This window comes from Oncorhynchus nerka, linkage group LG12 (genome assembly GCF_034236695.1).
Source record: "Oncorhynchus nerka isolate Pitt River linkage group LG12, Oner_Uvic_2.0, whole genome shotgun sequence".
NCBI classification, from domain to species: domain Eukaryota; kingdom Metazoa; phylum Chordata; class Actinopteri; order Salmoniformes; family Salmonidae; genus Oncorhynchus; species Oncorhynchus nerka.
In genome coordinates this window covers 27,003,996-27,031,710 of record NC_088407.1, presented here as the reverse complement: position 1 = coordinate 27,031,710, position 27,715 = coordinate 27,003,996, and the positions used below count along the sequence as shown (strand labels likewise).

Genomic DNA, 27,715 nt, shown 5'->3' with positions numbered 1-27,715 from the left:
AATGAACGTAAGTAAGATATGTGAATGTAGAATGTTGGAGCAAGTGTAATTACATTACATATCTATTACACAGGTACAAGAGCAACTTAATAAACAGTTACCATATATGTTTTGCTATGTTTTCACTTTCAGTTAAGTGAGGCCAAAGTAGCTGTTACAGCATCATTGTTTGTTAACGACATCAGACATTGCATTGGGCTATGCAGATAACCCCACCCATTGTTTTTCTGTGAATGTGCAGAGACACCCACAAAACATAGCAGTGCCCACAGGATGTGACTCGGACAGTGTGTGATCAGTTGTCATGGCATTGGTGTCACGGAAATCAACCTCTGAAATAGCTATGAGAAACTGTGAAAAAGAAGAGCAAGATACCACAGACCCGTCATTTTGATATTTTATTAGAATGTATTATGAAAGCACCATAGAAGCTTTGAAAATACCTAATACCTAGAACACAAGTCTCAAGAGTAAAAAAAGGGGTATATTATTTGCTAAAACTGTATATTGATCTATATAGAAAAATATTTGAAAATACCTGAAGTACACCCAGAACACAAATCTCAAGAGTAAAAAAGGGGTATATTATTTGCTAAAACTGTATATTGATCTATATAGAAAAATATTTGAAAATACCTAAAGTACACCCAGAACACAAATCTCAAGAGTAAAAAAAGGGTTATATTATTTGCTAAAACTGTATATTGATCTATATAGAAAAATATTTGAAAACACCAAAAACATCAATCTCAAGCTATATCTAAGAAACTTTAGTATAAGTAGCATACAAAGAAGACATATACTGTCAAAAGTGGGGCATTTTTACCCACAGCTCAACTTCCCCTTTAATCTTCTCACATTTCTCTCTCTTACAACACATACAAAGGAGGTTCACACATACGCAAGTAAATGTTCAAAAATGTATACATTTTCTCTCAAACCGTTAAAAGCTATGTTAAATAAAATACATAAGAGGCCTGGGAAATTCTTGGAGACAAAAGTGATTTGACAGATGACTTCTTCAACTCTTCACCCTCTGCTACTTCAATCTTTTCTTCTGACCGATGGTCTCATAGGTATCCGCAGCATGAGGGGTCAGACCCTGAGATAGAGAGACAGGGAGAGAGTAAATATATCATGAAGCAAGGCCCTACAATTTAAACTCCACATATTGACTCAGATAACCTTCACCATCACACATTCATTATCACCATCATCATCATCAACTCACCGTATAGATACCCTCCTCCGCTTTCTGTGTCAGAGTAAAAGAGGAAATCCATTAGGAATAAACACAAGTGTGTGTGTTTTTTTTTTAGGCAGTGTGTGAGATTAGCTATTTGGTTTAATGTTAAATGTTAGCCTGGAAATCGCCCTCTGCCCCCAACCCACTGTAAAGCTGTAGGGCAGTAAATGTGTCTGTCTGCGTTTATACAGGACTAAATAAATGGATTGCATATATCACGTTACATCGATTTGACCCCCAGCCAACTGCAAGGTCTAGTTTCTATGTCTCTGGGCGTCATGGGGTCTTGTTTAATGGAGTTGGATGTAGATCATGTTACAGTGCGTTTCTCACCGGTGGCTTTTCTGTCCCAGCCCCAGTCACTGGAACCATCTGTGGGAAAAACTGAGTGTTGAGAGATAGATGGGGTAAGAACTTGGTAGAGACAGAAAGAGGAAACTGAAACAACCCCCTAGCCTCAGGGACTTTAGGCACTTAGATCTGAAAGGATCGGATGGGTAGGATAGGTATAAGCAATATGGTGAAATTTACACCAAACCTTTCAGCGCACAAGGTGGAGCTACTATCATATTGTTTATACCCATGGTCATACTGTATTGCACATAAGTATAAAGACTGATCTAAAAACCTATCTTTCAGATCTACACGAAATGCCAGTTACAGTGTATTTTTTTGCACAACTCCCCCTGATGCACCCTCTGAGAGTGGGTATAGCAAGAAAGAGATCAAAGAGAATTTAGGGAGGCAGGGAAAGATGGGGATTGGGGAAAAGAAGGACAGAAAGGCAGCTGTACCTTGAGCCTGCAGTAGAGCACGGTGAGGATGATACCGTACAGAAACAAGATACCGTCCAGGATATAGCAGATCTGAGACTCACCCAGGGCCGCTGAGAACAGAGGAGAACACTTTCTATTTACAGGCCGGCCCTCTTGAGATTTGACCACCATTTGTCATTTAGCAAACTCTCTTATCCAGAGTGACTTAGTCTGGGCATAAAACTAAGGTAGGTAAAAACGACCACATAATATCACAGTTATTGCAAGTGACCTCCAGTAACCAGGGTTGGGAGTAACGGATTACATGTAAAAGCTTACAAAAAACCAGTAACTGTAATCCGTTATGTTACCAGCAAAATATTGTAATCAGATTACAGATACCTTTGAAAAACTAGAAGATTACTTCGAAGATTACTTTTCAATTCAGAAAGGATGTTTGCAAAAAAAATATCTTTGACACTTCTTTGTTTTCTCAATGACATTCAAATCAGCATTGAGAAAAGGTGCAAGTTTAAGTTTGTTCCACCTGAGCGAGTCTGACCACAAGTCAGAGACTACTATGATGCCACACCAAATGTGTTAGATGGATCGCGGGAAAAGAGCAGGAATAAGTTTTTGTAGACTACAGTCCAAGCTGTCTTCCAATGGTGCGACTGCTGTCTGTAATCCAAAGATTATCCAACTTGAATAAACGCATGGAGGTAAGGATGACAGTAGTGGTGTCGCCTACAGTGATACGGATATCACTTATTATTGATATCTACATAGGGCATTGATGTGAATCACACTGCTGCTCTCTCATTTAGCTATTTGCGCTTTACGGATTGTGGCTGTTGTGGATGGCTGTTCACAAATCTAAATGTGCATTTGAATCCAATAATGATTGAATTCAAGAAGTTTAAACTGCCTATCAATAATTGTTTTTGAAACCAGTGGACAGCCAGTGAAAAATGTGTTCTTACAACAGCTGCATAGTGCGGATCCCAGCCAATGGAATAAAAGTGAGGCTTTTATTATTATGCTCAATCTAATTCATGCTGATAAAAAAAATCCATAGACCTAATGGACACATGCTCAAACTCGTATGCTTTTCATAGTCTTAAAAGGGGCAATCTGTAGTTGCTATATCCATTTAGGGATTTATAAATTATATATATTAATGTAAGGATATAATTGAATCGTATATCTAGTACAAAGCGATGCGTTAGAAGAAGCCTACATAATAAAACCCATAAAGTACAATTTAACATCCATCCAGCTATGTAAACTTTAACATTGATTCATCCTGCAATAGATGTCGTTCAATTGATAACATATTTTTTGTCTTCTTCTAATGCCTCTTAAGGGAAAGTAATGTAAAAGTGACTGAATGTAATCAGATTACGTTACTGAGTTTGGTTAATCCAAAAGTTGCGTTACTGATTACAATTTTTGGACAGATAACTAGTAACAGATTACATTTAGAAAGTAACCTACCCAACCCTGCTAGTAGCCTTAGTCTATCATGCAAATCTCAAGGTTATCTTTCATTACCCGTTTGGCTGTTACCTATCTACTCCTATCCACACCATGTCAAAAAGGATCTTGGCTAATAAATGTTCCTTTTTCAGAACCCTCTTTCAAAGATAATTCGTAAAAATCCAAATAACTTCACAGATCTTCAAGGTAAAGGGTTTCAACACTGTTTCCCATGCTTGTTCAATGAACCATAAACAATTAATGAACATGCACCTGTGGAGCGGTCGTTAAGACACTAACAGTTTACAGACGGTAGGCAATTAAAATTTAGGACACTGAAGAGGCCTTTCTACTGACTCTGAATAACACCAAAAGAAAGATGCCCAGGGTCCCTGCTCATCTGCTTGAACGTGCCTTAGGCATGCTGCTGCAAGGAGGCATGAGGACTGCAGATGTGGCAAGGGCAATAAATTGCAATGTCCGTACTGTGAGACGCCGAAGACAGCACTGCTCATTCTGTGCGTGATTTCCTGCAAGACATGAATGTCAGTGTTCTGCCATGGCCAGCGAAGAGCCTGGATCTCAATCCCATTGAGCACGTCTGGGACTTGTTGGATCGGAGGGTGAGGGCTAGGGCCATTCCCTCCAGAAATGTCCAGGAACTTGCAGGTGCCTTGGTGGAAGAGTGGGGTAACATCTCACAGCAAGAACTCGCACTTCTGGTGCAGTCCATGAGGAGGAGATGCACTGCAGTACTTAATGCAGCTGGTGGCCACACTAGATGCTGTTACTTTTGATTTAGACCCCCTCTTTGTTCAGGAACACATTATTCCATTTCTGTTAGTCACATGTCTGTGGAACTTGTTCAGTTTTTGAATCTTATGTTCATACAAATATTTCCACATGTTAAGTTTGCTGAAAATAAAAGCAGTTGACAGTGAGAGGACGTTTCTTTTTTTGCTGAGTTTGTCATTCTGTACTGACAAGTAGGCTTTGATCATCGTCATAGCACAAATTTGTCAGCAAAGCGGACACCCTAATCTTATAGGAGTGGCTATACAGTATATGCGAAATCAACTCTTGTGGCATTATATTCACTAAATATCAGTATCCTCCCAAGAATTTAGGTTTTGGTTATAGACGTGGGCATAAGCCAAAGTAAACATGTATCTGTTGCAAAGCTTACCCTGGGCTCAGACCATTTACAGTAAATAATATGTGGCTTCACTTTAACCTGACTCAACTAATTGCAAAGCCCCCAGAGATTAATGTAAAAAACAAAATTCCAGCAACTCTTCACTGATTGACCTAATTCTGACAAGTACTTGTCCAGTGGTGTCTTTGCTAATGATCTCAGTGATCTTTGTCCTATTGCGTGTATTGGAGACGGCAAACAGATTAACACTGACCCTCGTATAATTATGAAGAGACATTTAATATGTTTTTCTTCATGAAAGTATTACTCTGAATGTTTCTCTATCAGCTGCATGCCTGACTGACCCTGAATTAGATCTAGAATTGTTTTAATCTATTTGAATATCTCTGGCAGACAAACACGCTTCCTTTAAACACAAAGTAAAACATGATAAATCCTAGGTTCTCTAAAGAACTTTCAGATGTTATGAGAAATCAGGCCTTGGCCAAGACTAGAAAAACTGACTGTGTAGCTGATTGGCAGTTTTTCAGGCAGTTGAGAAATAGATGCACTTCCTCAATCAAGAAAGCTAAATCTAGCTACTTTCTAAATTCTTACTCTGCTAGTGATCTGTCTACATTTTGGAAAACGGTTAAAGTACTGAAGGAAATTCCTCTCCATCCCCACCTAAGAAAGTTGTGCCAGACTCATCATTGCTGAGAAAAATTAGATAAGTGATGCTTTTAATCAGCATTTAATATATATTTTTAAATTTGAAATAAATGGTTTAACCGACCCAGGTCAGCCGGTCAACTGCCTACCCCTCTCCCAGTCTCCAGTTGGCTTGATAGAAGTTCCATCAACTTCAAGTAAACCTTTTCATGTCCACAACTTTCTTCTTGTGATGTGCTCGATGGCTTGCGCAAGATTGATGTGATTTTTAAAAAAAATTTATGGTGCTGCTTTGCTTGATCCTTTCTTGCTGCAGCTTTCTGCTCCTCTGATTTTTACCGTACAACTATTTCTGGTACCATCCCTAGGGTCTGGAAGGTGGCCCATATACTCCCCCTTCACAAATGTGGTGACCCATGTGACAAATAATTATTACACAGCTCATTCAAATAACCAACTCATCAAGCGTTCATTACTTGAATCAGCTGTGTAGTGTTAGGTGGAAAACCCAAAACGTGCCAGAACCGAGTTTGGGAAACCATGCAGTATACATCATTGCATTTTTGTATTAGAATGTAGGCTGGCCTTCCTTGTAGATCAGTGCATTGCGCTCTTGCATAAACTTCCACCATACCGTAACCCATTGTTAAGTTATAGATGTCCAGGCTACCAGACCCAGGCTCAGGGATGGCTAAGTCTGAAAACCTCTTCGATCTCTACTGAGTTAGGTAGATCTTCCTTTAGGTTGTTTTGCATCTAAAATACACTTTTAAATGGAAAGAATTGGTGCCTCTAGGGCATTTCAGACAGTTGCTAGGTGACCTTTTTAATGCTTGTTGTGTATTGTGCATAACAACATGTATTTTAATGTGTATATGAATGTGTCGTGTAATGTCTTCATTATATTTTGATATGTATTGTGGGTTCATCTGGAAAAGAGATCGTGGTCTCAGTATTGACTTCCTGTCGAAATAAAGCTAGATAGTTAGTGATAGCATTATGTATGAAAATGTCAGCACTAGTTCTTCGTCTGTCGCAAGTGTTAAAAAAGAGGACCGATGTGGCAATGGCTTCGCTTCTGCTTTCACAGAAATGGCCCTGAACTATACGTAGATTTTTCTCTCTCCATCAGACAATGATTTTGCCCTCTAGAGAATGATAGAATCACCTGTCCTACACTTATATTTAAAAAAACAAGCACATTTCGCATCAAACACTGATCTAAAATAAATCTATAAATAAAACCAGGTTAAAAACAATCATGAGCAAAACCATTTACAGACAGCTATTTCTACTATGATGTACTTAATTTTGGGGAAGAATACATTAACATGTCACCCACTTCAATAATTATTGAAACATGTCGTTACAGGGTATCTATGAAAAAAAAAAAGGTCAATAATTCATATTACCAAATAAAAGTTCAATGAGTTCCAAAGAGATTACATTTTCAAATATTTTTACTGAATACCCAACATATGCTCTGGACTTGCCCATGAGATCTGATCTTAACCATAGGACTCAACCATGATTCTTTATCATTCACAATATTTAGTCCTGTGTGGGACTAGATTTAGTTGCAATTACAACTAAACAGAAACTGTTTTGCTCATTTCTCATCATGTTAATCCCAGACATACATTTTCATAACCAAGGTCAATACCAATCAGCGGTTATAGTATCAAACTCCATACTCACTAGCACTGCCAAAGCTCATCCACAGAGGAAGAGCTGAAAGAACTAGGAATCTGCCTCCCATCACAGCAACAGGTATACAAAAGGACACAACAACAAATTATTTTTTACTGGACGTCTGACTGCTCAGTCAGTAAAAAGCATGTAGGTTGAGCAGGGCTGAAGAGTTAGTGGTTTGAGGTGATGACGTAGTGTTGCAATGAAAGCCAGGGTAAAGCAGGGGGGGGAAGTTGTGGTCGAGCTCAGTCCATTTAGTTTTGTGCAACAGGGCATTTCGAGAGAAAAAAATATCACACGTAAAAAAAAAATTCTGAAGTGCCTACAGTATATTTCTATTTCAAGAGACTAACCATGAGAAAATTACACTATTTGACAGATCAGTAAAAATAGTTATTAGTTTTATCATTGAAGCGGCACAGTTAACGAGTTTGTCACTACACATCATATAAATAATACACTATGTGAGGATACGGACAGAGCCTTCATCTGAGACAGATTGTGAAGACCGAAAGGGGAGAAATCCTCTTCAGAGGGGAACCATTGTTATCAACACAACAGTCTTTTGTTTTAACTTAACGGTCAACTTCTCCAAACACAATGTCCTGGGTTCCTGTCACAAGAGGAAAAACAATCAAATCCTCTGTTAAACCTCAATCATACATTAACCATAAATATTTGAACAGGAATTACACAAATAGAATTGCTGTATGAGTTATAAGTATACTGATAATCAATGGTTTCACTGATAACGTAAGGGTCATGTTCAGCAAGGATACTTTTTGGGGAAACAGAGGGTTACTACATGAACTTGTCCTATAACAGATTGTTTTTCCATTGCAACACATTTTGCTGCGATGTGCTCTACTGAACACAACCAAGTAGAAACATGTCTTACCAATAATGGCCACCACATCAGCCAGCATGTGTCCTTTAGCCATCATATCCAGGGCAGCCTGGGGAAGACATCACAAAACTATTAACCAACTATCAACCCATTACAGTCTACAAGAGGGGAGGGGATGCTACTAAGCTATTTGATTTTGCTATTTTGAAGTATCAAAAGAAAATATTTTAAAAAAAAATATTAGATGAAAAATATGGATTTGGCCTTACTGCCTTTAGCCCATATAAACGCATAGAATAACAAATTAACTACATGGAACAACAGATAGATTTTATTTTTGGGGGGCGGGGGAACTAAAGGAAGTTTGTTTTGAAGTGTCTGTCCTATATCTGAGAGATATATAAAGTATAAGAAAGAACACACACATACAAACATACACATGTTTAACCCCTTATTCTTTTGCGCTAAACAGCCTCCATTTTTTTTTTTTTTAACTGGTACTGGGGGACCTTCACACAATTCTTGTGAGGCCTGTGGGTGTCCTAGAGCAAAACAACAGACATGTACATGTTGGGGAAAGTCTCACCTTTCCACAAATTAGTGTGTAGCCCAAACGCAAAGGACAGAAGTTGTCAGATCATCTGTACCGACTTCAGACGAGTCCCAAGACGCTTGTGGGTGGGGTCGTAGAGCAAAACTGAGAACACTATTGTGTTCGTGAGTCTCATCTACCCATAAAGGGGTCATAATAGTTTTCTAGGCCAAACTGACAATTTCGCGATAAGACCGATTTTTGGGATGTCTCATGGTCTGACAAACCTTGATGTTGCTTTGCCACCTTCCACCGCAGTTGCGGAAGGCCGACACGGTGGATTAAGACGCATCCCATGCAAAAACAGATCTCTCTACTTTAGACAGAATTTAACAGGGATTTGTTAAATTATGCTAATTCGATGTTAGCGGGGCAGGGACATCGACTCTAAGGGGAATGAACTATAAGTAGCCTTGAGGAAGTAGTTTAACACGTTGAATAATTAATAACTACATTGAACAATGCGGGGTGTGAAGTCTAAGTGTGTGAGTGTGCATGCGTAGTTTAAACTCCCGTACCAGATGAGAGAATCCTGGAGCTTTGATTTTGCAGCGGTAGGGCCTGCTGGAGCCGTCAGACACCAGATACACACCAAAATCTCCCTGAATGAGACAGGAGATTGCATTACACAACAGCCCCACCTAAAGCACATTACATTCAATGTCTTCATCTACCTACACAGGGAAATTAGCCGGCTGGTTAGAACTGGTACATTGTACCTGGCTGTCAAATACATGTAATATCTGCAATAAAGGACACGATATTGTGTTTGATCTATAGGCATCATATGACCTACAAAATGGACCAGGTGAAGGAGAATCTCACCATTAGTAATGGTAAACTGCACTTATCAAATAGCCTCAGTATTTGAGGATAGGTGAAATACAGAGAGCGTCTCAAATCCGTTATATCCATGTCTGTCTGAGGAAGGGAGGGCTTACTTTGGGTGCTTCTACTGCCGTATATGTAGAGGGGGGCACCTGGTAACCCTCTGTGTATAGCTTAAAGTGATGGATCAGAGACTCCATGGACATCTAACATGGGAACATAATTTAACAACCATTACAACTGATGTTAAATGCTTATATAATAGACTCAATGTGCAACACTCCACCGTACACATAGAAATCAAGGCTTATAAAGTTTGACTAGAGTAAAGCGGATATAGTCTGAGGATGATCTAAAATGTCCTAAAATAAAACCTTTTTTTCCTGCAGTTTCCTTGGGTTTTTCGAAAGGCGCTTTAAATCCAATGCATTTTTATTCCAAATAAAATTTCAGCCATTAAATGAGTCTCACCTTCATCTCAGATCTCTTGGGCGGGGCCACCTTGGCGTCATCCACTTTGATCTCTCCTGCTGGCATCTTGTTGAGGGCCTCGATCACGATCCTGAGACTCTGCCTCATCTCCTCCACCCTGCACAGGTACCTGACCAACACCAAGGAGGAAAGGAAGGAGATGTAAAAAAATAAATAATTATGTCAATAAAATGTGATATATATAAAATCACATTTTATTGACAGATACCAGTTAGATATGTAGATGGAGGAATGGGGGATTGTTGAACCACTACTTCCAGTGACATACAGTACCAGTCAAAAGTTTGGACACGCCTACTCATTCAATGGTTTCTTTATTTTTACATTGTAGAATAATAGTGAAGACATCAAAACTATGAAATAACACATATGGAATCGTGTAGTAACCAAAAAATGTGTTAAACAAATGAAAATATATTTTAGATTCTTCAAAGTAGACAACTTTTGCCTTGACAGCTTTGCACACTCATGGCACGCTCTCCACCAGCTTCACCTGGAATGCTATTCCAACAGTCTTGAAGGAGTTCCCACATATGCTGAGAACTTGTTGGCTGCTTTTCCTTCCCTCTGCAGTCCAACTCATCCCAAACCATCTCAATTGGGTTGAGGTGGGGTGATTGTGGAGGCAAGGTCATCTGATGCTGCACTCCATCACTCTCCTTCTTGGTCAAATAGCCCTTACACAGCCTGGAGGTGTGTTTTGGGTCATAGTCCCACTAACGCAAACCAAATGGGATGGCGTATCGCTGCAGAATGCTGTGGTAGCCATGCTGATTAAGTGTGCCTTCGATTAAAAAATTAAAAAATCAGTGTCACCAGCAAAGCACCCCCACATCTCCTCCTCCATGCTTCACAGTGGGAGCCAGACATGCGGAGATCATCCGTTCACATACTCTGCGTATCACAAAGACAAGGCAGTTGGAACCATAAATCTCAAATTTGGACTCCACAGGTCTAATGTCCATTGCTCATGTTTCTTGGCCCAAGCAACTCTTCTTCTTATTGGTGTCCTTTAGTAGTAGTTTCTTTACAACAATATCGACCATGAAGGCCTGATTCACGCAGTCTCCTCTGAACAGTTGATGTTGAGATGTGTCTGTTACTTGAACTCTGAAGCATTTATTTGGTATGAAATCTGAGGTGCAGTTAACTCTAATGAAATTATCCTATGCAGCAGAGGTAACTCAGGGTCTTCATTTCCTGTGGTGGTCCTCATGAGAGTCAGTTTCATCATAGCGCTTGATGGTTTTTGCAACTGCACTTGAAGAAATGTTTAAAGTTCTTGACATTTTCCAGATAGACTGTTCTTCACGCCCGACTAGCATCACCACCCTGGATGGTTCCGACCTAGAATATGTGGATATCTATAAGTACCTAGGTATCTGGCTAGACTGTAAACTCTCTTTCTAGACTCATATCAAACATCTCCAATCTAGAGTTGGCTTTCTATTCCGCAACAAAGCCTCCTTCACTCACGCCGACAAACGTACCCGAGTAAAACTGACTATCCTACCGATCCTCGACTTCGGCGATGTAATCTACAAAATAGCTTCCAATACTCTACTCAGCAAACTGGATGCAGTTTATCACAGTGCCATCTGTTTTGTTACTAAAGCACCTTATACCACCCACCACTGTGACCTGTATGCTCTAGTCGGCTGGTCCTTGTTACATATTCGTCGCCAGACCCACTGGCTCCAGGTCATCTATAAGTCCATGCTAGGTAAAGCTCCGCCTTATCTCAGTTCACTGGTCACGATGGCAACACCCACCCGTAGCACGCGCTCCAGCAGGTGTAGCTCACTGATCATCCCTAAAGCCAACACCTCATTTGGCCGCCTTTCCTTCAAGTTCTCTGCTGCCTGTGACTGGAAGGAATTGCAAACATCGCTGAAGTTGGAGACTTTTATCTCCCTCACCAACTTTAAACATCTGCTATCTGAGCAGCTAACCGATCGCTGTAGCTGTACATAGTCCATCGGTAAATAGCCCTCCCAATTTACCTACCTCATCCCCATACTGTTTTTATTTATTTACTTGTCTGCTCTTTTGCACACCAGTATCTCTACCTGCACATGACCATCTGATCATTTATCACTCCAGGGTTAATCTGCTAAATTGTAATTATTCGCCTACCTCCTCATGCCTTTTGCACACAATGTATATAGACAATTTTTTTCTACTGTGTTATTGACTTGTTTATTGTCATGTATAACTCTGTGTTGTTGTCTGTTCACACTGCTATGCTTTATCTTGGCCAGGTCGCAGTTATAAATGAGAACTTGTTCTCAACTAGCCTACCTGGTTAAATAAAAAAAATTTAAAAAAGTAATGGACTGTCATTTCACTTTGCTTATTTGAGCTGTTCGTGTCATAATATGGACTTGGTATTTGACCAAATAGGGCTATCTTCTGTATATCCCCCTACCTTGTCACAACACAACTGATTGGCTCAAACGCATTAAGGAAACAAATTCCACAAATTAACAAGGCACATCTGTAAATTTAAATGCAATTCAGTGCCTACCTCATGAAGCTGGTTGAGATTGCCAAGAGTGTGTAAAGCTGTCATCAAGGCAAAGGGTGGCTACTTTGAAGAATCTCAAATATAATGTATATATAAAATATATATATTTTGATTAACACTTTTTTGGTTACTACATGAATCCACGTTGTTATTTCATAGTTTTATATCTTCACAATACTTAGACAGCAGCATACCACCCTGCAATCTACTGCTGGCTAGCTTCTGAACCTAAGCAGGGTTGGTCCTAGTTGGTCTCTGGATGAGAGTCCAAATGCTGCTGGAAGTGGTGTTAGAGAGCCAGTAGGAGGCACTATTTCTTCTGGTCTACAAAAACATCCCAATGCCCCATGGCAGTGATTGGGGACATTGCCCTGTGTAGGGTGCCGTCTTTCAGATGGGATGTTAAACGGGTGTCCTGACTCTCTGTGGTCACTAAAGATCCCATGGCACTAATTGTAAGAGTAGGGGTGTTAACCCTGGTTTCCTGACTAAATTCCCAATCTCATACCTAATCACCCCCAGCTTACAATTGGCTCATTCATCCCTGTAACTATTCCCCAGGTTGTTGCTGTAAATGAGAATGTTTTCAGTCAACTTAGCGGGTTAAAAGAAGAGGCTGACATAGAGGATAATAGGAGTTACCTGTCATAGCAGTCTCCCTTGTTGCCAATGGGGATGTCAAACTCCACCTCGTCATACTTGTCATAGGGCTGAGACTTCCTCAGGTCCCACTTGATGCCTGAACCCCTCAGCATCACACCACTGACAGACAAGCAGAGTTAGTTACAGATGTCAATAGGTTTTCAACTGTTTGAAAGTAAGAAAGTGCATATTGCCACACACTACCGTTCAAAAGTTTGGGGTCACTTAGAAATGTCCTTGATTTCCATTGGCCACTGCCTAGAAGGCAGCTTCATTAAATAGTACCCGCAAAACACCAGTCTCAACGTGAAGAGGCGACTCCAGGATGTTTGCCTTCTAGGCAGAGTTCCTCTGTCCACTGTGTGTTCTTTTGCCCATCTTGATCTTTTATTGGCCAGTCTGAGATATGGCTTTTTCTTTGCAATCCCGGAGTCACCTCTTCACTGTTGACGTTGAGACGGGTGTTTTGCAGGTACTATTTAATGAAGCTGCCAGTTGAGGACTTATGAGGCGCCTGTTTCTCAAACTATTGCTTCTTTAAAATCAGCACAACAAACTTGGATTAGCTAACACAACGTGCCGGCTGCTGATAGCGGCCATCTGTACACCTATGTAGATAACCCATTAAAAATCAGCCGTTTCCAGCTACAATAGTAATTTACAACATTAACGTCTACACTGTATTTCTGATCAATTTGATGTTATTTTAAATGGACAAAAAAAAATGTTTTTCTTTCAAAAACAAGGACATTCCTAAGTGCCCCCAAACTTTTGAATGGTAGTGTGAGAGAGAGATATATACAAATACACACACATATATATATATTTGCCTCAGCTAAAGCCATAGTTGAGTGCGTCCTCAGCAGACAACCCCAATGTCCACAGTTTGGTTCTTCCAGATACGGTGGTTGGTCAACATCTCCTCCACCTCGTCTATTCTGATGGAAAAGTTCTTGCACCACTCGTAGATGTCATCCATTAGCCCCAGTGGCATGTCCTGGAACAAACAGATAACACAATCTTTGTTTTATAGCCACCATTACATCACATACATTGAATCCATAGCTGTAGGGTAAAGTTTCCCCTAGATGCTGATCTTGGGTCAGTTTTGCGTTACGGTTAAGGTAAGGATTGGGGGAGAGGATGCTGATCCAAGATTTGGACCTAGGGGAGCCCTCACCTGGTGTACTCCTCCAGGTCTGACGTAGGCTGCATGCATCCTGGCCCCTGGGACACGCTCATAGAACTCAAACATCTAGAAGGATAGAGAGAAGAAAGAACATCCTTAAAAAAAACATACCTGTGAATGAAGTCAAAATGGCTTCTACAGCAAACCTTTATTTACACAAGTCAATTAATAACAAATTCTTATTAACAATGACAAACTGTGCCCTATCACCTCAAAGAAAGGTCATACACTAGTCTACCCAGTGCCCTCACCTTTTCCCTCTCCTCAAACATCCAGAAGAAAGGGGTCATGGCTCCGATGTCCAGGGCTTTGGTGATGGCCATGATGTGGTTCATGATACGAGTCAGCTCTCCGAAAAGAACTACAACACAGAAAAACACACTGAAAATGCATACTTACTTCACTACTGCTGCCCCTCTTCTGCCTGTGTGAAGATTGCATTCTATGACATGCCACATTCCCTCTGTGCATCCATGTTGACTGTTGAACTTGAATATCCATGTTGACTGCGATCTACTGCCCCCTAGTGACCTTGTATAAAATGGCAAATTGGTCCAGATGATCTTACAAGGTTTATGCTTCTCATGCTTGTTATGGTCGTGCTGGTAAAGGAGGGAGGTGCAGCACTTTTCTAACTGCAAATGTTCATCCCTGATTCAAAATGTACCCTCATCTCTAAGCCTAAATTAAGGGCAAAAAGTTATATACTTGGCTCGATTATTAGTGATTCACTCGAAACCAAATGGCAGCAAACCGTCTGAAATAGGAAACCCATTTTATGTTGCAAAACATTTTGCACCGGTGTGCACTAATGAATACCTGACATAGTGGTACATTTTTCCTTTCTGGCATGGTCATCTAGCAGCACCTAGTCTCACCTCTGATCCACTGTGCACGGGGTGGGGCCTGGATGTTGAGCAGCTTCTCCACGGCCAGAGAGTAGGCCTGCTCGTTACACATCATGGATACGTAGTCCAGCCTGTCAAAGTAGGGCAGCGCCTAAAGTGCACAGACATCAATGCAATTCCTCCAATAAAAACATGCATGATACAGAAGAGTCTAAACATGCATCATGTACATTACAAGCCAGGACACACTGATGCAAGTTACTTTCAGCCAATTTTCATATCCGCTGCGCATACCTTACTGTCTCTAGGTGTGCTATAACAGGGTAGCAACTACATACCTGCAGGTAGGCCTTGTACTCGATGAGTTTCTCTGTGCCGCGGTGCAGCAGGCCCACATGGGGATCACACTTCTTCACCGACTCCCCGCTGATGTCAAGCACCAGACGCAGCACGCCGTGGGCAGCGGGGTGCTGGGCCCCAAAGCCCCTCCTGCTCCATAGGAGCATCTTTATCTGTAGAGAGAAAGAGTGGTTGAGAGAAGAGTCAGCAACTCTTGGAGGACAGTGGAAGTTGATAAGAAAGATTATTGTTAAAAAGTAAAACCAATGCGTTTCGGCTCTTGGCCTTCATCAAGGATTTGCAGATTGAGAGGTTGCAGAGGGGCTAGTTGGTTTGGAATTCATGCATAGGAGTTGAGATAAAGCTATATGTAGAACAACTATGATAAAGTCACAGCGTATGACATGGAATGACTAAATCTATAATAAAGTGATCAAGTCACAGGCTGTGTTTAGAAACCACTGACAACCACTTTGACTAAGTGCAAATGGTTCAATGAAAGAGGCAATAAAATACAACTACCATACATATCAATATTTGGTCTCTACCTAAATAACTAGCCTATTCATAGGGGCATACCATTCCATGGTGGGGGGACCCATTTCTCAGTGATGGTGCTGGGATACATCACCACCCGGCATACTGCTCCGTCCACTCCACATCTGGCTGCCATTGTTTCTGTCTAGAAGAAAAGAACAAGCAACCATGATGTGTCAATAGGGAATCAGTACTGTTTCTAAGGCACAGTGTGGATGTTGTTTAGCCAGTGTCTAACCTACAAAGGCTCTTCAGGTAAGCCAACTCAGTCTTGAGCAACCACAAGTGCCAAGGAAACACCTCGTAATGATGACAGAGGTCAGGGTTGGGCATTATTACGTTCTAGGTCAGCCAAAACAGACAGGTCACTAATCACATTCCACGCAGCAGGGGTAGGCAGGGTCCATAGCCGAATTGTCAAGGCACAAACGTATGAAACATACTCCCTGCTGGCTCTCCCCCCTTGGAAAGTCTGAACTGTTTCAAGTTACTGTCTTACACGTATTGATGTTTGACTCTGAAGTGTTGTTGACCTCAATGATGTAAATGGAACTTCAGCTAAGTAGCTAACGTTAGCTAAACGTGTTGTTGTTGAGTAAAGTTAGCTAAAAGTGTTGTTGTTGAGTAACGTTAGCTAAACGTGTTGTTGTTGAGTAACGTTAGCTAAACGTGTTGTTGTTGAGTAACGTTAGCTAAACGTGTTGTTGAGTAACGTTAGCTAAACGTGTTGTTGTTGAGTAACGTTAGCTAAACGTGTTGTTGTTGAGTAACGTTAGCTAACTAGAACAAGTCAAAGTGGACAGCTAGCTAGCCTGGAATTCAGACCGGTTTGGTGCCAACATTCCAATCCTTGTGCAATGTTTTTCAGACGACAGTGAAAATAATGCATTTCATTTGCTTCAGCACATTAACACATTTTTAGGTACTATGCTAGCTAATTAGTTCACTAGCAAGATGACAAGCCGGTCACGAATGTGCTATTAACTCAACATCCACATGATTCGGCTAAATAGCGGACTTAAACTCCACAGTGAAGGAAGCTCAAGTAGCTAACCGGTTGGCTAGATAACTACAGTAACACGCAGCCAAACTTTCAAGCTGTTTAACGTTACAGCAACTATACAACAGGCACGTTTGACATAACATAAGAAACTTAGATCTAGATGTAGGGTGGGCTGTTAAGTCTGACCGAAAAAACAAAACGCTGTTATGGTGAGCAGGTAAACTCATTTTCTAGCTTTGCTAATACTAGCATTAGCTAAAGTAGCGGTTATGTGACAGTATTGTAATGACCTGACTAGATCATAAATGAACAATTGTCCAGACAGAGGCTTGAGTTTGCGAATTGACGGTTTATTAAACCAACTTTACACAGGCTACTGTTTGGGCCGTAGCACACGCCAAAAAGATGACAGATAACCCACAAGCCAATCGTGACCTTCTCTCGTGACCTTCTCTTGTGAAGCCGAGACGTAAGAGAGAGAACAAAAGCGGAACCTGGTCTTAACTTCCAATGCTCCACCCCCCTGCCCAACCCCCCTCCACGCCACTCCGCCAACCACCAGGATGCCCGGCATCAGAACATTCCAGGCATTCCCGTGATTGGCAGATAGCAGGTTGATTGACATGTCGGACCCCGCGAACACCGGGTACTGGTCAGTACAACACAACCACCTCCTAGCCTAACACATAACACACAGCTGTCTGTGCGGGTCGCTACAGTATTATTCTTTTTTTGTATCCTTGAACGACTTATTTGGATATCATTAACAAGTTAAATTATTATTGCATTTATCAAAAATGTAACATCTCACCTATTTTGCAGGACAGTGCAACCAGGGCTGACCATATTACTATTTAAAATACATTTTGTTGAAGGACGTCCAAGTTTGCCAAGCGACCTCAATACTGTCCCCGCCATCTTGGCTGTCATCCTCTGTGGAATGTAAAGCCGACCACAACCCCAAAAGGTGCATTACCGCCACCAATTGGACAGAGTAAAAAAGGTACAAATAAAACACATACTTGATAGGAAAAACTTAATCCACCAAAAATAAAACAAGAAAAACCACACTGACAAAACCAAAACACGTACATTTCTTTATTCCTTCCTTCCTTCAAATCTCAATTCTCAAGCTCTATGACCTGAGAGGGAGGTACTCCGCCAAGAAGTCTTTCAGTCCCATGAACCATTCCGCCGCATCCACAATAATATCTATTTTCTTGGATTTCCTCTCCACTTTGGCAGTGCCATTAATCACCATAGTTAAAATCCTAGGAAGTTTCCCATCTCCTCAAAAGTATTTCTGGCTGTGCAGTGGGCAACAATGATTTTCTTATTTTTTTGGTGTGGGAAGCAAAGATGACAGAGTTATGTTACTGCCACCTATCGTACTGAAATATAATGGAAGTTAAATTGGCGCTAGAAAAATTGTGTGACAATGCTCCATAATAATTTTTATGATAGTGGAAAGAAGTTAAAATGGTTAGTGTTGAAAATTTGACGCTAGTGTATTGTAGAAGTATAACTGTATTTGTAGTAGTAGGATAGAAGCCTTTAGTTGAATAGTAACAGTAGAAATAGTGAATACAGTGGTAGTGGAAATAGTCAAGTGACTGTTGCCCAGTAGCAGTGTTGTTGTGCTTTTTCACATGTATATAATATAATTATTAGTACAATTAATGGGTACCGATAAAAGGCTGTCAAATGATTTAAAATCATTAGTAAAGTTAATTGTATTGATTTGCTGTGATTAATCGCATTTTCAGACATTGTTCAAATTTGGCTCTAATTAAAGATGTTTCCATTTATTTTATATATTTTTATATTACATTGTGTTGTAGGTAATAATATATGTTGACTGTAGGGGAAAACAAAAAATAAACTGTATTCTCTGAATTGGAAGTTATCCCATTCCCCTGAAAGCATCACACAATATGGTTAATTTTATAAAAAACAGTGCTTTTTATTTCTGTAATACTGTGGAAAAATAATTACATACCATTTTTAAAAAATATTGGAGATAATGAACTTAAAAAATGAAAATGTGATTTTTGTTGTACATCTTTTGAACAGTTTTTCTCTGCTACGTTGGAACAGTACAATAAGATAAACATTGTATTTCTAAATTCAAAGACACAATAATACAGGATACAGTCCTACCAGAGGTATACAAGTATTGGAACAGGATTGCGAAGAGAAATGATATGGACAGATTAATGCAGCGTTTTCCAAACTCGGTCCTCGGGACCCCAAAGGGGGTACGTTTTGGTTTTTGCACCTAACACTACACAGCTGATTCAAATAATCAAAGCTTGATGATGAGTTGGCTATTTGAATCAGTTGTGTAGTACTAGGGCAAAAACCCAAACATCCGCCCCAGGACCGAGTTTGGGAAATGCTGTATTACTAAAACGCTCACACACATAAACACATACAGACATACACACACGCATACAATATTCACACACACACGCAGGTAGAGTACGGTATGTCTATGTGTTACATACACACACAGCCATTCACACATCTATACAAACACTGTACAAATAGATGAGCACACACACACACACACACACACTCTCTCTCTCCCTTTTGCTCATTCTTTCTTTCACCCATACACATTCACACAATCACACACCACTATATGTCAATACTGTAGAAAAACCTTCATTGGCCCTTTCTATACACATTCTCCTCAGGCCTCGTCATCATGGCTGATTGTGTATGAGTAATGAAAGCGTTTACCACATGTTCCCTAAGGCCACTCTGTTCTAAACCTCTGTACACACCATCTCACTAGCCATGGTCCCAGCTGTTTGTTCGCAAGTGTGACAATGACCACAGGAGTAGGCAAGAGAGCATAAATAGACCTGGGACCAGGCTACCACATCACCTCTTTCTATTTCAGCAGGGGGCACCAGGCTAAGGCTTATAGCCTGGATCCAAGCTGAATTTGCTATGTTTCATCATATCAATGATGTAGTATATTCATATAAATGGTGTAACAAAGCGATTTCAGTTTGGATCCCAGGCTACCAGGCATATAGTTCCATATGCCCGGAACTGCCTCAATACCTAAACCCTTGGTAGGCCTAGCAACACACAACACCTGCCAATATAAGGACCTCCTGCATGCTATCTACTGCATAAATGCTTGTAACCCAAGATTTACATTAAAATAAAGAGCAACATGGACACTTGGTAAAAAGGTTCCTGTATATACTCCCCCTTCCTGAATTCTGCCAATCATCATGGCTGACAGAAACAGGTCCACAAATACTTCTTCATGTTTCTCTTTGTTTGTTGGGGTGAATATCACCCAAACAAATACTAAACCCTCTCAAGTTAGAACATTTTGGTCCACAGACACCTCCTTCACAGAAATATGACAAAAATAATTCAGTAAAATGTTAAAAAATAGAATACAAAGCTCTAGTTTGTTGGTGTGCAAATAAAAACAGACATATATAATACAGCTATAGATATAGATAACGGATGTCTAAGCAATGAATACTGTTTGTAATGCAGTGCAAAACGTACCATGGCCCCACTAACCAGCACCAATGGCGCCAATGAAGTAAAGCATTCTGGGATATATATGTGCTCTAAGATCACTGTATAAAACAACAACCAGCTAAAACAAAATGGCGGACAGTCATTACTCCTCATTGGTTGAGGTTTCTCCCGCCCAACGAATGAGTACCATATTTGATGGTCAATTTCTCCATGATATGCCTTACTTTAATATTTGGCAATCGTATATGGAATAAATTGCCTGTAACACCCCCCCTCCCTCTCGTCACTCATTACAGTCTAAATTCATAGCACTTCTGCTATTCATTTTGACAATTAAGATCTAAAGATCTCTTGTTCTCTCTAGTCCTATTTTCTCTGGTCTTGATTGTGACTTTCGCTTTCTGCTCTTTCAGAGCGAAGAATTGAACACTGGGAGTGTTGGAATTCTGATTACAAGGAATTCCCCTCTGTCTCATTGGGATACTCTCTATTTTCCACTGATCTGGACTATCTCTCTTTCTCATACCCTCCCTGTCTCGTGGGCAAATCCTAACTCCTGTGTGTGTGTGTGTGTCTGTCTGCATGTGTGTCGCAGTGTGTGTGTCTGTGTACGCTCAAATGTGTTTGTGTGTGTATGTTTGAGAATGCAAATGTGTGTGTGCGTCTGAGTGACAGTGTGTATGAGAATGCACCCTCACCCTCTACGTGAGAATGAACTGTATCTCACACATGTGTCTGCATCCTCTGTGTGTGCCCTCTGTGGCCGTAGTCAGAATGCTGCGAGGTATAGGAGAAGCGGGTCGAGCTTCCATACTTCCCCAGTCCAGTCTCTGACCCTGACGGAGCTGCCCCAGGCCCCACCCCCACACCAGGCCCCACCCCTGGCACAGGGCCCGGCCCCACCCCGTACATCTCATAGGACGGACCGGCTTCCAAGGGAGCCAGAGTGGGCGGGGCGAATCCCATGCGGTAGGGGGTATAGGGGTGAGAGGGATAGCCGTAGTTGTCGTATGCAAGTTGAGAGGAGTCCAACAGGCTGCAGTCCCCAGGGAAGTCGCTGGTCTGCGGCGGGGGGTTGGGAGGGGGCGGCTGGCTCTGCCCAGCCCGGGTGAATGTGTTAAACTGAGCATAGCTGTTATGGGATAGTCTGGAGGGGGGGCGGGGGTCGTAGCAGCTGGGGCGGCCAGGGGTGTTGAGGGGCCCTGGGCCTGGAGGGCCTCCTCCACTGGCCGTGGCCCCTGATCCTCCAACACTGCTACTTATGGAGGCAGCGCCCCTGGGGTGTTGGAGGGCCGGTAGTCGGAGTAGTGCATGGAGCGGGAGGCGGGACGGCCCTCGTCGTGGGTGGAGGCTCGTACATTGTAGTAGCCATTGGTGGGATCCTGGAGAAAGAGAAGAAGACATATTGTAGCTAAGGTGTGTGTGGGTGTCCGTGTGAATGTGTGCGTACGTGCGCGTGTGTGTGTTTGTGTGTGATGAGATCACCTTAAGGTCGTACTCCTGGCGTGTGTCTAGAGTGTCGCTGCGTAGGTCCTGTTTCAGCTCTATATCGTCTTTAAAGGGCTGAGAGGAGGGAGAGAAGGGCACAGAAGAGGGCAGAAACTAAACCATCAAACAACGAAAAAACAACAAAGGTGGGAAGGAATCCAACATAAGAGGGGTACCAAAGTAGAAGAAAAAGAGAAAAAGAAGAGAAAGTGACAGATCTAAATTAAGGTGGAAAAAGGGTCATCATAAGTGTTAAAAATGTGAGTATTGTGATTGAATAGATAGAACTGCAAAAGTTGATACAATTGAAAGGTAAAAATAATTTGTGCATTTCTCCTAAGAGGTTGGTTGTGTAATGTGAGAGCTTCCGAGTTCAGGCATCGTTGTAATGATTGAATAAACTTTATTGATCCCCTGAGGGGAAACTTGGGTAACATAAACCAAAGGTAGGAAAGTTCAAGGCAACCCGCTGTCCCATTGTCATGGCAACTCACCGAGTACATGGCCTTGACCATGCGTGATGCCGTGGAAACACTGCCGGAGTCCTCCTCCAGACTGTGGGTCTCCTTGTTTATTGTCTCTACCTTGATGTCTGGCTTACCCAGCGTGACCCCGCGACGACCTGGAAGCACGGCACAACAGCACAGCACACAGTTGAATACTGCTGGATATGTCAGGGTATATTGATTTAGATAGATACAATATGTATACCGTATGTATACGTGCATGTGGGTTATGCGAATAATGGCTTCATATATTGATATCAAATCAAAAAATCGAATAAAATTGTATTTGACACATGCGCCTAATACGACAGGTGTAGATCTTACTGTGAAATGCCTTAACCAACAATGCAGTTCAGAAAATATTAACTAAATATACTAAGGTAAAAAATAAATTAAAAATAGTGACACAATAAAATAACAATAACGAGGGTATGGGTTAGATATCTGATGACAATTTAAAGGGCTTAGAGGAAGGAGAGGAGGGAGAGAAGAGGGCAGAAACTAAACCATCAAACAATGAAAAAAAAACAACAAAGGTGGGGAGGAATCCAACATAAGAGGGGGACCAAAGTAGAAGAAAAAGATCAAAAGAAGAGAAAGTGACAGATCTAAATAACACGGCTCTATACAGGGGGTACCGGTACGGAGATAATGTGTGGGGGTACAGGGTAGATATCTCAAGACAGGTGTATTGGGGTTTTTAGGGCATGGGCATCTGAAACATGTATTGGTGTGTGTTTGATACTTTATAGATGGTTTGACTGTGGGGAATAGATGCAGGTGTCACTCACTGCCTTTGTGCTGCCGGTAGAAGATGAGCACCAGGACTAGTAAACACAGGAACAGCAGGATGGTGCAACCAACAGTCCCTCCTGCTATTATACCCACTGGGACCTCCTCTGAGAGAGGGAAGAGAGGAGAGAGGAATGAAGGGAGAGAAGAATGGGGAGATTGAGAGGGGGGAGGAAGGAAAGGGGGAGGGAAAGAGACAGAGAGAATGGGGGAAGGAGAGATAGAGGAACGGAGAGAGAGAAGGAGGGAGCGAGATAGAGGAAGGGAGAGAGAGAAGGAGAGAGAGAAACAGTATTCAACGCAATACAACATGCAGATTCAGCTAAAACATTGTAATAGAGCAGGCATGAGTATATATGGTGGTTATTGTTGTTGTTGTATCAAGTTAGGAGAATGAATATAATGGTGATGAATATAATGGTGGTGAATATAATGGTGGTGAATATAATGGTGATGTATATAATGGTGGTGAATATAATGGTGATGTATATAATGGTGGTGAATATAATGGTGGTGAATATAATGGTGATGTATATAATGGTGGTGAATATAATGGTGGTGAATATAATGGTGATGTATATAATGGTGGTGAATATAATGGTGGTGAATATAATTGTGGTGAATATAATGGTGGTTATTGTTGTTGCTGTTTGTCTCTGGTCATACCAGTCTCCTCCAGGGTGATGATCATGGTCCCGGGTCCGAAGGCGTTCCAGGCAGTACAGTTGTAGGTGGACAGGAAGTCAGGCTCCATGACGTTGTTGATGGTGAGGGTGGAGAGGACAGCCCCTCCCTCAGACAGAGGTTTACTCTGCTCCACCGTGTACCTCTCCAACAGAGTCCCCTTCTCCTTCTCCCACACGTTCTCTTTCCACGCCCACACCTGAAACACAGACAGGCAGGCAGGCAGGCAGGCAGGCAGGCAGGCAGACAGACAGACAGACAGACAGACAGACAGACAGACAGGCAGGCAGACAGGCAGGCAGACAGACAGGCAGGCAGACAGGTGCAAGTTAACACACCCATATGGACTCCATTGAATTATGTGTACTGACACACACATACATATGCATTAGGCATATACACTCATGTTTTACACATGCAGGCACACTGTACACACAACTGGGCATACGAAGACGTACACACAGACGTACTGAAGTAAACAACAAGCACATGCAACTATTAAAAACACATTCACGCACACTTACAACGCACACAGAATGGGATTCACACACTACCAACAGCAACTGTTCCAAGCCTCTCTATCTCTTTATCCTTGGACTATAGAGTAACACGTAGTGGTTTTAGAGCTGGTGAGAATCTTACACACTTCCGCAACTTCTAACCCGCTAAAAGCTATTATTCACACTGAAGTATGAAAGAGTATTTAAAAATGCATGAGGCCACATGTTCCTGTAATCTCCGATTTATTCTGAAAAACGGGAAACTCTGGCGGAGGCATTTACCGGGACAACTGTTCCAGTCCTTCATATTTTATAACCGCTTTTCTGTCCCTGCATTAAGGACACACAGTAAGCTGGTGCATCAGAGAGAATCAAACTCACAAGGCTTAGAGAGGAGAGGAGAGACCAACTACACACGGACTGTCTCACAAATAGCACCTTAATCCCTGTACAGTGCACTACTTTTGACCAGGGCACATATGGTGCACTATGTAGGGAGAAGGGTGCCATTTCAGATGCAGCCACTGCCTGAGAGCATCCGGACCAGAGAGACGAGTGGAGGAGAGGAGATATCAGCTGGTTTCAGACACTGACCGGCTGCACTAGAAGTGTCCCTCGACTAGAAATCTTGTTTACTTGGTGGGTCTCAGGACAATTCGTAAAGATTTTGGCGGCTGCCATAAAACAGAAAGAGATTGGGAACCGCTGCTAGAGTGTCGACCATGTCAGTCTCATGACGATAAGGTAATCCCACGACGAAAATGTACAGGTGGTAATCCCACGACGAAAATGTACAGGTGGTAATCTCACAACGATAATGTATAGGGGGTAATCCCACGACGATAATGTACAGGCGATAATCCCACGACGATAATGGATAGGCAACAATCCCATGGCGATAATGTACACGGGGTAATCCCATGACGATAATGCACAGGGGGTAATCCCATGGCGATAATGTATAGGTGGTTATCTCACGGCGATAATGTATATGTGGTAATCCCATGACAATAATGTATATGTGGTAATCCCATGACGATAATGTATAGGTGGTAATCGCATGACGATAATGTACAGGTGGCAATCCCACGACAATAATGTACAGGTGGTAATCGCATGACGATAATGTACAGGTGGCAATCCCACGACAATAATGTACAGGTGGTAATCTCATGGCGATAACGTATAGGTGGTCATGTAAAAGCTTGCAGTAGAGTTTGTACAGTATCGACTGTCAACTTACAATCTTGTCCGGTGGAGGTGTGCTGGCGATGTAGCATTTGACCTCTCCTCTCTCCCCCCTCACCGCATACTGGACGGGCTCACTGGAGATGATGGGGGGACCTGGATAGGAAGAGATAAACAGAGTGAGCGTGAGAACGAGTGAGGGGTGGTACATTCCGCTCCATGTATAAACAAGAATAAATACTACACCAATGAATAGTTTGAAAGAAAAGTTGCACACTCCGGTCTTCATAGCAGTATTAAAGCCTACATCCAATCATCACACTCATTTGAACCATAAATTCAATCTTATCTATTCTTGTGTGATGTGTGGTGTTCCTTACCGTTGACAGTGAGCGTGACCTCTGTCTCTCCCACTCCGATCCTGGGGACGATGGCCTTACACACGTACTGCCCAGCGTCAGCCTGGCTCACTGACTTCAGGAACAGCTGGTTGTTATTACTAAGGACCTACACATGGGATGGAGAGAGAGAGGAACAAACAGAGAGTCAGGAACAAACAGAGAGAGAGGAACAAACAGAGAGAGAGGAACAAACAGAGAGAGGAACAAACAGAGAGAGAGGAACAAACAGAGAGAGAGGAACAAACAGAGAGAGAGGAACAAACAGAGAGTCAAGAACAAACAGAGAGAGAGGAACAAACAGAGAGAGAGGAACAAACAGAGAGAGAGGAACAAACAGAGTCAGGAACAAACAGAGTCAGGAACAAACAGAGAGAGAGGAACAAACAGAGAGTCAAGAACAAACAGAGAGAGAGGAAAAACAGAGAGAGAGGAACAAACAGAGAGAGAGGAACAAACAGAGAGAGAGGGACAAACAGAGTCAGGAACAAACAGAGAGAGAGGAACAAACAGAGAAAGAGGAACAAACAGAGAGAGAGGAACAAACAGAGTCAGGAACAAACAGAGAGAGAGGAACAAACAGAGAGAGAGGAAGAAACAGAGAGAGAGGAACAAACAGAGAGAGAGGAACAAACAGAGAGTCAAGAACAAACAGTCAGGAACAAACAGAGAGAACGATGTGGGCAGAAGAAAGGAGGAGTGCGATGATGTGGCCAGATGCCGTTCTACTTTTTTAGATATTAAAAGAGAAAGACTTGAGAAAGAAAGAAATGAGAGATAAGAAGAAAGGAGACAGACAAGGGATAGACAAGAAAGGCGGGACGGGATGATTGTTGTTGTTGAGGACCTACACAACGAGCGAGAAAAAGAGAGATGGACAGAGAAGGAATGCAAAAGAGAATAAAATAGAGGTGAAGTAGTGGGAAAGACAAATGGAGGAGAGGAGTGAGGGAGCATCAGGAAAAAGCCAGGAGAAAGAGACGGACAGAGCAGGGGGGCGAAAGAGAATAGAGAGACTGAGAGAGACAGAAGGATATAAAAGAAAGGGAGTCTATAAAGATAAAGAGAGCGACAGAAGGAAGAGAGAACTGGTTCTCACCATATTGGAGCCCTTCTTGGTCCAGGTAAGTGTTAGAGGAGGGTTGCCGGCCCATTTGCAGTTCAGAGTGACATCAGAGTCTATGTCCACTGTCACTGGCCTGGGCTCCACTACCATAATAGGACCAACTGGGGAGAGAGGGGGAGGGAGAGAGAGAGAGAGGGGGGGGACTTTTATTTAACCAGGTCAGCTACTGATAACAAAGTCAAATACAATATAAAAATGACCACGTAAAGAGAAATGAAAGACAGACAGACAGACAGACAGACAGTCAGTCAGACAGACAGACGGACAGACAGAAACAGAGAGAGAGAGAGAAAATGAGAGAGATATAGACAGACACACAGACAGAGAGAGAGACAGAAAGAGACCGACAGAGAGACAGACAGATGCTATTTGCCAGCCATGGAGGTCTAGTTAGACTCACAGTGTACATCGACCAGGATGCTGACGTTGGTTTTGCCAACGGCGTTGAACACTGAGCAGGACACTGGCTCAGTGAAGAAGGAATGGTCAGCTTTGGTGGTGAACACACTCTCTCTGGCCCCCTGCAGGATCACTCCACCTTTAGCCCACCTGAGAAAGAACACATATATTGTATGAATAAACATGTACTGCCAGGTTTGGTTCCCACATTGGCCAAACACTTGGTCACCACGACTAACACATGTAACTACCCAAACACAGTACCAGTCAAAAGTTTGGACATACCTACTCATTC

The 27,715-nt window shown here is 42.0% G+C and overlaps 1 protein-coding gene and 2 pseudogenes across 2 annotated transcripts; all 3 read right to left on the bottom strand.

Annotated features, from left to right (window-relative positions):
• Positions 1-385: 385 nt before the first annotated feature.
• On the bottom strand, positions 386-7,148 carry LOC115138040 (high affinity immunoglobulin epsilon receptor subunit gamma-like). Of its 2 annotated transcripts, none has more exons than XM_029674428.2 (5): positions 6,986-7,148; positions 2,041-2,132; positions 1,580-1,630; positions 1,232-1,255; positions 386-1,102 (listed from the first exon to the last, which is right to left on the bottom strand). In XM_029674428.2, the coding sequence occupies exons 1-5, from the start codon at positions 7,044-7,046 to the stop codon at positions 1,040-1,042; spliced, it is 291 nt and encodes a 96-aa protein (XP_029530288.1). In that variant the 5' UTR covers positions 7,047-7,148; the 3' UTR covers positions 386-1,039. The 2 variants fall into 2 exon arrangements, with proteins under 2 accessions (XP_029530288.1, XP_029530289.1); XM_029674429.2 differs by having other exon boundaries at positions 1,580-1,618.
• Positions 7,149-7,258: 110 nt separating this feature from the next.
• Positions 7,259-18,468, bottom strand: LOC115138039 (NADH dehydrogenase [ubiquinone] iron-sulfur protein 2, mitochondrial-like; annotated as a pseudogene).
• A 293-nt stretch (positions 18,469-18,761) lies between these two features.
• LOC115138038 (kin of IRRE-like protein 1) overlaps positions 18,762-27,715 on the bottom strand; it is a 40,295-nt pseudogene continuing 31,341 nt past the window's right edge.